The sequence below is a fragment of the Centruroides vittatus genome, unplaced genomic scaffold (assembly GCF_030686945.1).
Source record: "Centruroides vittatus isolate TY-2023 unplaced genomic scaffold, ASM3068694v2 contig_1381, whole genome shotgun sequence".
NCBI lineage: Eukaryota > Metazoa > Arthropoda > Arachnida > Scorpiones > Buthidae > Centruroides > Centruroides vittatus.
In genome coordinates, this window is record NW_027120867.1 from 559,703 (window position 1) to 573,986 (window position 14,284).

Genomic DNA, 14,284 nt, shown 5'->3' on the forward strand with positions numbered 1-14,284 from the left:
TATGAATATGTATATTCAAGTATTTTTATTTTTAATAATATACCATTTTTTGATTTATTATAAAAATTTACATTTATGTTTAACTAAACAATGAGGTATTTAAACTAAACTGTTAATATAGTTTTAATAATAATTCCAATCAAGTAATAAAAATATTTTATTTAAAATTCATAATTACAGCATAAAACAATTTTTATCCTCGTATCTATTAAAATATTTCAGATTTTTGAATAAAAATGTTTTTTGATTATACGAATGTGCTAAAAGCATCGAATTTTAAATACACAGTTAATGTTCTTTTATCTTGCAGAAATTTCAATACAAAATACAGTTCACATAATGTACGATTCTGAACAATTTTAAACTGAAACAACATTTAATTAAAATAGTTGATTAGAAGTATCTTCTCTCATAAACAAGTTCAGCTTCAGATGACACTGTTCTAAAACTGGTTTGGTTTCAGAACAGCACCAACCTAAAAAGTTCAAAATGTATATAGAGAGGTTGCGGCCAAAGTTTTCGTCGCAGAAACGTGAACGTTGGACGTTGGACGTTCGGCGCCGCCGTCCTGTAAGCCTAGAAGTTTGACAATGGCATTTGGAATGTCAGTGCAATCGTGCGCGACGTTCCAAACGCCATTGTCAAACTTCTCGGCTTACAGGATGGCGCCGCCGAACGTCCGACGTTCATGTTTTTGCGACGAAAACTTTGGCCACCTCCTCTCTTATGAGTGAAAACTGTATACATGTTATGTTTTTTAAAAGCACAGTATTAAGCTGATAAATAACTTATACACATAGAATTTTTTTAATAATTTAACATGATTAATTAGGTAACACTTTAGTGTAAATGCATTTAAAAATAAAATTTACCAAATTATATTTTTTTTTGTTTTTACAGAATTGGAATACTTTTCAATTTTTCTGATTATCGAAATAAAAATATAAAAATAAGTTTAAATATAATACAATTTATAAAAACCTTAAATCCCACTTTAACCACTCTTTAATCTATATATATATATGTGATACTATATAAATTAGAGTATATACCATACATTTAAGATAAAAAATATAAATTTCAGTGAAATTCATAAAACATTATTTTCTTTTGCACTTGTTTTACACAATAATGTATTCATTAATATTAACATTCGGCTAACTTGTAAAAATATAAATGACTAGAATTAAATAAATTACTTTTTTTTTAAAATAAATTTATCGTCATTATATAGCATATTTAGTTTCAAAAAAATAAAAATCAATTTAAAGTAATTTCCTAACAATTTTTCTGTAGGAAAATTTAATTTTTTTCCTCCTTGTCTTCAAAGTTATAATTAAAAATTTTGATTGTTGCATCATTTTAATTTAAATTTCTATCAAAAATATGTAAATATTGATGATAAAAATATAAATATCTAAATTCATTTTTCTTTAAACATTCCAATCACAATGTTATCACTGGAAATATATCACAATGTTAATAAATTATATTTCTACAGGTTGTTAGCTTTTCAGCATTTGAACAAGTTTTATTTGTAATAGTAATAATTCTATTATAGCAAAAATGCAGATATATTTTCTTTGAATATTGAAACAGCAACACATTTTAGCAAGTAGTGATATTTCTTTCTGATAACTATACAATAGATACAATGATATTTTTGACAAACTATTTTTTCATCTATATCGAGAGAAAGTTTCTCTGCATATTCTTTTTGTCATGTCTGCCTAAAGGAATAAAAAGAAAAAATATATTTATTATGTATAATTAAAACAAAATGTTAAAATTAAGATTTCTATATATGATTTTAAAAAATACCACTAGATATTATACATACATATTTGTTGATAAAACTAACTATAACATTTTTTTTAAATATAAAATTTAATGAATCATTGTATATAAAAATATTTGTAATAATTAGTAATAATGTTAATAAGTATAGAGATAATAAATACATTAATAAATTTGCTAAAAAAAACTTTATGTAGTGAAAAGCAGTACAATAGACCCTCCTATAACACAGTTCATATAACACAGATTCGTATAATACAGCGAAAAAATTGCGATCGTGTTTGTATAACATGCTAACACAGACTAGTATAACATGGAAAAACGTCATCGCCGACTCGTGTCGTGACAGGATTGGTCGAATCTGGACCAATAGCGGATATTGTACAAACCGCAGAGTTTAAACGAGCAGCGGACCTACTAAAAACCATTTATTATTTAACGGCCATAAAAATTATATTTTTATTAATGATGTCTCCAAAGTTCGGCAAATTTTTTGCAGAAAAATAACTTATCGGGAAACACGTGCCTGCCGTTTGATGAGCCACTCCGCGACGAAAACAAGTTTAAGCAACGGCGTCGTCGAATGGTGTGCACTCGGTAAGCATTCCTACAATTTTTTGTTTATAGCATAGTTTATATGGATTATTCCCAAAAAATTATACTTGTTTTGGAAATGTTGAGTCAAGTTAGTCTAGAATCGATTAATTTTATGGAAGAAAACCTTTCAAACAGCCATAGCCCCTAAACTGCACATGTGCCGGGCTGTGATTGGCTCATGTATTTAAGTGACTCGTACAACACGGAATTCATATAACATAGAATGTATCTACCGTGTTATGGGGGGGTCTACTGTATACCAAAAATCACGAAGAGTTATAAAATAATTTTGATTATTAATGATGATAATATAAGATGCACCCAATTCTGTTTTTACAATGATTTTTTAACAAGATCTGGAAAAAAATTCAAATCTCTTTACATGATTTGTTTTGACCTAATATATTTCAATAAATTTACCTTTTTTTTAAAAAAAAACAATCCACCATTTGATTTTAATCCTAAGAAAAAAAAATATTCACACTTCTTTTTCCAGAAAATTGCTTTTTTATTTAAAAAAAAACTTAGACATTACATTTTAGGCTGCTACACATGCTCAGGCAGGTTTTAAGGCTTTGTTTTTTATGAATTATTTGAATATGTGTAGCAACAATCAGTCTTTCATTTTTGATTTTATTCTGAGGAAAGCAGTAAAAAAAAAAAACTTAGTTTAGTAGTATAGTTTTTGTATGTCATTTGGTGTTAAAAACTAAAGTTATTTTGGTGTTTAATTGAAAAACTTTACTAAAAAAAGTAAAATTAAAGTAAAATTTATGCTGATAAGTAAACTACAATTGTGCCTCCTCTTATTTACAAATGAAAACTGAAATACAGTAGAGCGTCAATAAGTGGAACCAATTGGGGACTGGGGTCCTTCCAGTTAATGATTTGTTCCAGTTTCCGACTTTGTACGAAAAAATACATTAACCTGTCCGATGTTCAAATTTTTCTCCGTTGCGTATCGCTTCCTGTTGAATTTTTCTCCGTTGCGTGTCGCTTCGTGTTGAATTTTCGTCGATTTTAAGCCTAACGAAAATTTTTATAATAATCATCGAGGCTATCGTATCGTTAAAAATTATTTCTGCATTTTGTACAAACAAAATAAATATATTCAAGAATATAAAAAACATGAAAATTATACTTTAGAAGTAAATTTAGTATCAAAAACATTCGATTCAGCACGACACAGTCCGACTGAAAATCGTTCCACTTTCCGGCCATTCCACTTACCGACGTTCCACTTATCGACGCTCTACTGTATTTTGTTTAAACACTTCCTATTATATTAATTGGTTTATCATATTATTTTCACTGTTTTTAAGGGCTAATCTTTCATATGGACAATATATTTTTTTTTTTACACAGATTTTTGGGAACATTATCTACCATATTAAAACAAAACTGGGTATGTGTATATATATATTATGATAACCTTTCATTGGTCAGTTTTCTAATAGATGAACAATCAAAAGATTTCAGAATCATAATAAACTGGTTTTACTGGACCCATATGAAAATTACATTAATGTGTAATTTAAAAGGTTTTATGAAATATATATGAAAAAATAATGAAGATCACATATACATCCTTGTCTTGAAGGAACAAGGCAAGAATTAATTAATAATTCTGAAGGTCATATTTTGAAGGTTACATGACTTTACTTTAAGGTGATACTGTACTTTGTATATTGTACATTCCATTTGAGAGCATTTAGAAATTTTGGAGCAAGGATGTTCACAGCTTTTCAGCAAAACTGTGAACATCCTACTCTATTTCTGGGAATAAGTGATAGTAATGCAAACTGCAAAATATACTGTATTTACCAATTATTTGATAGAACAATAAAATTGATGATTTAAGAATGGAAATTTATAAGTACAATAAAATTACATGATAATGAATTTTAACTTTTCCAAGTGTGTTATAAGTTACATAGAGCTCTGAAGACATGTAAAAGTGAAGAGAATCAAATTCCATTAACAATTCCCTGGATGAATTTGTCAATTTGAATGAGAGAGCAGTCTGATTAAGGGAGTATAATACAGTGATCCCAAAGTAGCTCTTAAATGGACTCAACTGTATCTACTGTATTATATTGATATATTCAGATAAATCATACTGTATTATAAAAAAGTACAAATGACAACAGTTTGTACTGCTAATTCTTCTAACATAAAATTGATTCATTTTTAAGGATTAACCAGAAAATAATGCAATAGGGTTATTTTTCCTCATTCATAAATAAGTTTAAGTTAAAAACAGAAAGAAAAGTTATGAAAGTCTTTGCACTAGCATTCTGCAAGTCTTTGAAAAAATCACTTTTTCCACAGATGTACTTCTTTATCAAAAACTTTTTCTTGTCAATTATGTCTTTTTGGTCCTTTTACACAGATGAGCAAAACAGAACAGTCCACTGAAGTTTTTGTGATACCATGTCAGGTACACAGGCTTATATTTAGCTTCAAATTGCCAGGGTAAAGCATCTTTGTATGGAAAAATCTGCTTGAAACTTTTCTTTAGCATCCCTGTTTAATATCTGTTAGTGAAGCATGTTCTAAAGATTTGTAAATCTACTAAACTACTCATTGCTATTTGGCTGACTCATTACTATTTGGCTGACATAATTATGAGATATTTGAAATATTTGGTATACAAATCATTTTTCTAATCAAATTTTATGAAGAACATAACTGTATTGCATTATTTTCTGGACATCCACTGTAGTTCTAGTCAAAGAATTTAATATTTATAAGCCTGCCTCAAAAAATTTAATTATTATAAATTAGAAAAAAACCTCAATAAAACCCTGTTGAACTAGTATAAGAAAAATATATAAAATAATCTACTTGTAATAATTTAAGTTTTCTTTGAAAAAATACATAGTAATGTAAAAGTTATATACTTAAATTGAATATAAAATACATTTATATAAATATATACAGGTAGAATATTCTTATTGTAAATTGTGATATTCTTATCAGTTAGCTATATGTAAGAATTAGTATGTTTTAGGACTTACTAACTCTTATAAATCAAAATACATTTACAAAGCTTTAAACTTTGCTTACTATAATCAAATTTTAGTTCTAATCATAATTACCAGCAGAAAAATAAACATTTTAAGTTAACTTTTCATACTGGTGTGGCTGATAATGCACTTTATCAGTCTTAATTAGTTCTTTAAACAATCATTTTCTTGAAGTATAATAATTGAAATTGGTGGCATTTCTTACTTCAATTATATGCTGGATGAACTTATTAATTAATAATAAATCTTCAAATTATATAACTTTTTGATTGTTTTAACATGTCCTTTAAATGTCAGAGTCATAAAATCATAATTTCTACTAATTTTAGTCTTATTTACTTATCCTGTTTAATGTTACCATTCAGTTATCATCTTGTATAAATGAGTCTGAAAGTGATTACAATAAGCAATGTCTATTGTATTTAACATTTTCGATTTTCATTAAATTGTCATTATACTTCTCATGCCTTGATGTTAATCTTAAGTTTAAATAATTTAAAAAATAATATGACTTACTAATGGTTCTAACTCCTTTGGACTGACCAAATCATATTCTCTTATAAAATAATAGAAATGCTTGTAGCAAGTATTGATGTGAGGTTCCTATTAATATATTAAAATTATTTTCGGTATTAGTTATAAAATAGAGTATTTAAACTTCAAAAAATTTACCATAAACTATAACATAAAACTAGTGAATGATCAATAATATAACTTTTTAAAATTAATATCTCATTATTTATTAAAATTATTGATACCTGAATTAGTTAAGTAATTTAATAAATAAAAAATTTTTTAAGTATTTATAGATATGAATAGAGATTATATAAAATAAAAATAGTTAAGAAACAGTATTAAACATAGAGCTAATATATAAATATTAGTATGAAAATTAATGATAATATACAAATAATGTAGGCATAAGAGAATATTTTATATCAATATATTTCTAATTCAAAAAAATTACATAGGATCCCTAAAACATACCATATTTACTAACAAATGGCAACTGTTTTTCAACTTACAACTGCACTATTTATTAGAATAAACATGGTATTTATTTATCTATTTTGGACTCCAACCTATTCAAGAAAAATACATTGGATTGGATTCAAATCCAAAACCATCACAACTTTTATTACATGACCATCTGTCTAATAAATATTTTTTGAATCAGAATATACAAAGTATTCTGAAAATCTGTAAGGATAATACTTTATATAGTTTTCTTAATTTTAAAGTGCAATAATATAATATAATATATCAGTGGCGTGCCGTGACATTTGACGATAGGGAAGCTGTGTTTCTGTAAGAAGCCGACTTTCAGGGGCAATCAATTAATTGCGCGTCAGGGCCCGTTCTTATTCGTTTGTTCGATAAGCCAGTAAAAACCGTATACTTCTTTAAATGTATTTTTAATAGATTATCCGACGTACTTAATAAATAAAAAAGTTCAATATAATTACCTCCATTATTAGATTCAATAAATTCCCTACGCCCTCTAAATGCCAATTCTCGCTTTGAGAAAAAACATATAACATCTATTAATTTAGATATATCTATTAATCATAATTATCTCGTTATAATTTTCAATATTTATTTTATATTGTCTACCAATGTTAAATTCTATTCCGCTTTGATTTCCAAATTGCTTCAATTTTACGAAAGAATCGTCATTCGTCATAAATTTTATCGTCAAAATGTCGAAATTTTTTGTCGACGTATTTATATTTAACTTAGGCATCGGTCTTTCTCTTTTAATAATGTTTTCTTTTTCATTATATGGTCTTGAACCAAAACTTTTTTTAAATAAATTTTTGAATCACTAGCCACGATATAAGGGCTAAAATTAAAATTATCAGAAAAACTTACTTGGTAAAACAAAATGTGTGACGAATATACATACCTAGTACAAAAAATTCTTCAATTGTATGAACATACTTTGTTTAATGAAACTTATAATTAAATATAACTTTGTGAAGAAACGTACATAAAAATAACAAAATATTCTTTACTTTTTAAATCTTAAAACAATCCACTTAGTGAAATAGCTCCCTACGAGTGGCTAATGAATGGAATCGGAGACAGTCCAGGTAGGTGTGTCCGTGCCAAATCCCGAGAGTGCCGATACCGGTCAATGTCAAATGCCTCTTTTGTCGCGTCACTAGTATATATCAAAGGACGCGACGGGGTTGTAGATTTTAAACGTTTCTCACCATAGCTGTAAAAATCTAAATATGTTAAACTTAACAGATTGTCCGTCGTTCGTTTTCTAACTAATTCGTTTTAGGATCGAGTGTTCACGGAAATTTCCAAAATTTACAACTTTTCGGTCACTCTCGTTGAACTGGAGAAATTTCTGTCTTTATTACATCTAATATTACGAAGAGATCAGACCCCACTGTACTCGGCAAGAGATTGGTTCGGTTAAGCTTCTGTTTAAGTAAAATTTCGGCTCTTTCATCCGGGTTTTATTTATGTTTCTAATTCCCTAATCGCTTAATTATTTAACTACTTCTTAAATAGAAATAAGTCAAAACCGGTTACTTTGTACTCGAATATCTGTAGTCTCGGGAAAGAAGTGGAAAGAAATTTTTATGACAACCGATACATAAATCGTAAATTTAAGGAAAATAAATTCTAGAGCTTTTTTTGTACCATTGTACGTCTCATTCATTAAATTTGGTTGTAAATGATGCAGCCAAAGTAACAGTTAATTTTTTATCACTGTACTAGAATTGTACACATTTTTTCTCCATCCCCTTACAGATGGGACGTACTAAATCGTAATATCACCGGTTTAACATTGAAATCCGTAAGTAATATAAGATGGGAGAGCGGAATAAATGTATCAAATATTTTAATGGATTTTTTTAAAACTCCTGTTAACTATACAGAACTATCATAAAAACGTGCCAGTAAACTCCTATTGGTTGGGTTAAGTTATAAATCTAGTCTACGGTGGGTAACCTTTTTTATAACGTGGGCCAGAATAAATTTTACGTTTTTTTCCCGCGGGCCGTAGTAGTTAATTGACGCTTTCTTGTGACTCGTAATTTTTTTAGTCTGCAAATATGAAATAAATAAATAAAAAGTTAATTACTACATTTATTTCTCTTATCGTTTTCGAAAATTACAAAGAATTGGAAAAATAACTATTAACTATTTATTAAATTGGAAAAATAAATAATTATCTATTAAAGATCTCGCGGGCCGGATAGAAACTTTTCGCCAGCCGTAGCTGGCCCGCGAGCTGGGGGTTGTCCGCCGTTGATCTAGTCTGCTCGTGATTCACATAATTGGGCGAGGGTGGCCGAATATCTAGCAGGCGGCTAACAGCCCACAACCGCTCCGGGATTATGAAGTCAGACTCTTTACGCGTGTGTCGCTTCTACCAGCTAAACCGGGTGAAGTTGGTGCTCTGTAAACCGCATGTGACAATGCCTATATAATCTGGCTGATTGGAAACTGACCCGGTTTCGACACTCCTTCCGCCACCGAATCATTCGAATATACAATAGCAATCTTATCGTTTTTTTTCACATGTAGTATAGAAATTTGTAAAAGATACATAATGCAGTTATAATAAAATATTAATTTTAATTAATGCAAAGTACATTAAAATATGAAAATTTATATTTTATAAAATACAAGGGAAGGTCATTGGAAGGTGGAATCAGCGCTTCCATCGCTTCCAATGACGGCACGCCACTGTAATATATGTGTTTACATTATAAGATAATAATGATCTTATTCAATAAATATTATATAATAGAAATATTACATGTGTAATGTTTTAAATTTATTTATATATTATTCATATTAAAAAAATATATAAATATTAAATATATTTAAAACTTGATTAAAATGTATTATAAAGTTCTAGTGTCTTATAAAAAGTATTAATATTTTATATAACTTACAGCTCCGAGAGAAAATATTCTGTCAAAATGATGAATATAAACGTGAACAAAAACACGAAAAAGCCTTGTGAGAATTTTCTTGCAAGTCGGTACAAATGTTTTTGGGAAAGGAATATCTAAAAAAGAAACCACAGTTTTCAAATTTTAAAAATATTGTTATAATCTATGAATAATATATTTGACTAAGATATTAACTTACATTAGGTTTATATTTCCATTTATTATTAATACAATATTAATAAAACGTAATTTATTAAAAATTCCAATATTGGTCTGTTCTTAAATGTAATAATTTGATGTTAATGAAAAATAATCTACAGTTTAATATTTTTGTTATAAATTAGTTTTTAATTCAAATGCAAGAAAACTCTACTTATTTGTAATCCCAAATAATTTTAAGTGACTTAACATTATCAGAATTAGCATGTCCCAAAAACACTTTAAATTTATTTTAATTAAAATTTTTATAAGTTTTGATTATTGTATCACCATTTTCAGGAAGTTATTCTCCTGAAAATAATGATACAGTAATCAGATTGAGAAAAAGCTGTCTTCATCATTAACGTGTACAACAGAACTTCCACACAAGAGACTGTATGTACTGAGTCTACATAGATAGGATAAAAAGTGGTGGATAAGCAAATTCCTTTAGAAGATAAAATAATGTTAAAAATCCTTTTATGGATAATTTATGTATATACTGATGTATTGATAACAGAAAACAAGGAACCTAATATCATTATTGTAGACCTGCTGAAGAGGGGCCTTAAGATCGGAAACACAAAAAGAGTGTGTAGAAAAACAAGATGAAAAATAAAGATTTTGTTTCTGTGAACAAGATCTCCTCTATTTGCAAAAACTAAAACAACACCAGTATAATAAGTCCTTATTAATATACTAAGTCCAATGTAAACAATGATATAATGAAAAAACAATGCTTTCTATTTTTTACATTTGTACTAGTGTTTTATTTTTAAAATACACACTAGATTTTTTTTTTTTTTGGTTTCTTCTAACCCAAGAACCATTTAAAACAGAAGAAAATGTTTGTTTTTCTTAAAATATACACATTTTTTGCTAGTTTTTTATGTGGGTGTAATTATTCCATATTATAACTGAATAAGCAGACTCTACTGTACTGTACATAACATGAAAAGGTATTGTAAAACAAATAAGAATAATAATAATGAATTATATTAAAGAAACCAAACCAGTTAATTCTAAATATTTTTAACCAAACCTATGCTTTATTATAAATTAAAAAATAAAAATTGAGCATAACAAATTTTTAATGTAACTTTACTGTGTATAGTACATATATAAAATGGAAATTCAAAGTTAATGTGTGTAAATATATATTTTTTGTATGTCAAGGTAAATCAGACATTATATAGTTTGTCTTCAGACAAAATCTTTTAGTTTCCACCTGATGAGATTGTAAGATTTTATCCATGAAAAGTGATTATAAGTATGAAAAGCTAATACATGTATTTGATTTTGCTCTGAACATTACAAATCAAAATGTAAAAAATTAATTATTTTCGTGATAAGCATATATTTAGACAAATATAAAAATAATTGTTAGAAAATTCCTGAATACAGACACTCATTTAATTTTTGTCTTGTTTTGGTTGCTATGCCTTGACTCTGGTCCAGCATAGTACACAGTAACTAGTGTCAACCGAGTATAACCCACTAAACCTTACATAATAATAATAATGTTCATTGTATTAAAGGTAAACCTTGTTACAGGGAAAAAATGACTCTCTTTTTATATCTAGATACAATTTTTTTTTAAATTTACACAGGATTTTGCATAATTTCTTAGGTTATTACAGAATGTATTAATTAATATTTAGACAAATATCATTTGAGTGAGATGTTAGAGATGAGTGGTTATCACTTTTCTCAAATTCAAATATTAACTAGATCTTGAATATTCAAATGCCTTGAATACTTAGTGAATTCAATTACCATATATAGTCCAGATGGCTGAGACATGTTAAGATGTCATATAAGAGATATCATTGACAAAAAAAAAATTAAAATATATTTGTTCAAACTTCAAAATGTAATTTTTAAAAGCATTTATGATAGCAAATATGGTTTGTTGGATTATCTATAATACAATTGTTGTGCATGTGTTAATACTAGGTATTGTACTTATTAATTTTTGATTTAGTGCTCCCCTTTGTATACTTCTGAATCTGTCACTATGATTGTATGTATGCATGTATGTATGTACAGTACAGTATATGAAGTAACCAAATTTATTTTTATCAACAAAATATTTGAGATTTCAAATACTTTCTAATAGTCATCGATGGTTATGTCTTTGGCTTATATACGCTGGAAGAGGAGATCAAACCAAAGGTCCAGGTAGCGTAACTGGCAACGCGGCCGCACGGTAAGCAGGAGTTGTGGGTTTGAGTCCCGCTTTGGGCCGATTCTTTTCTTCCAGTTTAATCTAAATTATTTAAATTATCATAATTATTAATTTTAATAAGAGATGGCACCTAATGCCTACCAAGTGCCAAATTTATTTCTAATCTTTAATCGTATATATCCAAAAGTTATCCCGATTATTTACAGCAGTTAGTGATGGCTTAATGTATTTATGGAAGTTAGTGATTGGCTTAATGTTATCAGGTTTAGTGAGTGTTTATTTGTACTTTCTAATATATGAAGATTCAAGTATTTGCAGATAGTATTCACTCATCTCTAGTAATCGTCAATTTTAATAATTAAAAGAATGTAAGAAAAATTCACATTTGTTCATTTATTTTAAGAAATCTCTAAAAGTTTAAACTCTTATTAAATCTAATATTGATAATATTAAAATTATAAAAATGCACTTTTATATAAAATTTAATTTTTTAAAAATGTTATCATCATCTTTTCCATTCTTATAATTTACACTATTATATTTTTTGAATGATTTCATCAAATGATAAAAGTTATCAAATGAATTACTTTGTGATCATTTTATTAACAATTTCAAGTTTGAATTTATTTTCCCATTAAACAAGCAGCATAAAAATTTTTGGAAAACTTTCAAAAATAATTGAGGACAAATTTTTTATAACATAAAACAAACTGAACAATAAATAAAATTCTTAAAGATAACTTTCCTTACTTTAAAAAATTCATAGCATAACCTTATTAGAAAATCAACATAAAAGTTATTTTGTGTAATAAAATATAACAACAAATGAAAAAAACTAGTCTTAAATCATAAAATAATTTCTCTATTCACTTTGTAAAAATTACTTTTAGATAATTTTTGTAATACAAAAAAACTTTATAAAAATATTAATTTTTGTAATTTTTAAGACTAGAGGATTATTTTAACTTTTTTGCATTGTATGGTGGACAAGTAGCTTACAATAAAAGGTCGACTCCGTCGTGGAATTGTTATTACCTTAACGGCGTATGAAGGGACCAAATGAAATCAACTCATCCTGTATAGGCTCAAGAAATATTATTTTTTGTAAAAAAAATATCAATTTTTGTTTTATATGAATGTTAAATAATGTAAATAGCATATTGGTAGATAGGCTTGATAAAAATTGTTAAATATTTGTTATGACTAATCTAATCTTAATATAACCAAATCAGTTAATAAATCTATGTTATGCTTCAGGTTTTAACTAATATACTTATAAAATAATGTTAAGAATATTTCATCAAAATGACTACCATTAAGTTGGCTAACATGACCAATGATAACATATTGTTGGTATGTGGATTAATGATGTAGTTAATAATACTCACTTATTTTTATGGGTCAGAAAGCTGTCCCTAATTCTCTCTTTTTACAGAAAAATTAAATTTTAAACAATACAAAATGAAAATTCAAATATATTTTTTAGATTAAAATTAGATAAAAACTGATTCCGTCTTTAAAATTTAATATAAATGAATCTGTTGTTTTTAATACAATGCTTTAAGAGCCCTTGGAGACAAAAACAGAGAATTTGACAATCCTCAAAAGATATCAAATAAATTAGAGCACAGGGAATAAATTTTTTATTTAAGCTACCATTAGGAATCAATTTTTTTTTAAATGCTTTCATTCACCATAAATGAAGAAGTATGACAAAAAAAAATCTTACCAACAGTTACTGGAAATATTTCTTCATTGTTTATTTGTGTTTCTACCCAGTCCATTAAAAGAGTGATGTATTGTGGTGCAGGAAAAGGAGTTGGTTTCTTATACCTGCAACCATCTGCCCATCTGTATTCATATCTGAAAAGTCATATGTATTTTATAAAATTGTAAATTGAAATTTATTAACAAAATAATGTATATATTTTATTACAAGCATATGTAAAGCAATTACTATATTATATATATATACAGTCGACTCCTCTGCATAAGTCGACACCCAGATAACTCGTCACTCGTCGGTTACATAGTAAATTTTTTGTGGTCCCGGCCGACTTACATAGGCATTAATGTTATTAACCTTAAAAAACTTGGTTTACTTGACATCGTTTAACTCGTCACCACTGGATAAATCAACATACTTTTTCTGTTTCACACTTTTTAGAATTCTGATAAGTCGACTCCCCCCTGAAAAATGAGTTCACACCACACAGCTTATTGTACGATGTGAACTCATTTTTTTCAGGAGGGGAGTCGACTTATCGGACGTCAAAAAAGTGTGAAACAGAAAAAGTATGTTGATTTATCCAGTGGTGACAAGTTAGACGATGTCAAGTAAACTGAGTTTTTTTAACATTAATAACATTATTGCTTATGTAAGTCAGCCGGGACCACAGAAAACTGACTAATTAACCTACGGTGATGAGTTATCCGGATGTCGACTTATGCGGAGTCGACTGTGTATATATATAGTCGACTCTGCATAAAATTCAAGCATATGTAAAGCAATTACTATATATATATAGTAATTGCTTTTCATATGCTTGAAT

At 27.5% G+C, this 14,284-nt stretch overlaps 1 protein-coding gene across 1 annotated transcript in view; it reads right to left on the minus strand.

The window, feature by feature from the left end:
- Positions 1-139: 139 nt before the first annotated feature.
- LOC136990933 (MOB kinase activator-like 3) overlaps positions 140-14,284 on the minus strand; it is a 34,477-nt gene continuing 20,332 nt past the window's right edge. Inside the window, exons 4-7 of the mRNA XM_067289408.1 lie at positions 13,462-13,595; positions 9,347-9,462; positions 5,940-6,026; positions 140-1,730 (exon numbers count right to left, since the gene is read on the minus strand). Of these exons, the coding sequence (XP_067145509.1) occupies positions 1,680-1,730; positions 5,940-6,026; positions 9,347-9,462; positions 13,462-13,595 (388 nt within the window). The 3' untranslated portion in view covers positions 140-1,679. The remainder of the gene's footprint in view (positions 1,731-5,939; positions 6,027-9,346; positions 9,463-13,461; positions 13,596-14,284) is intronic.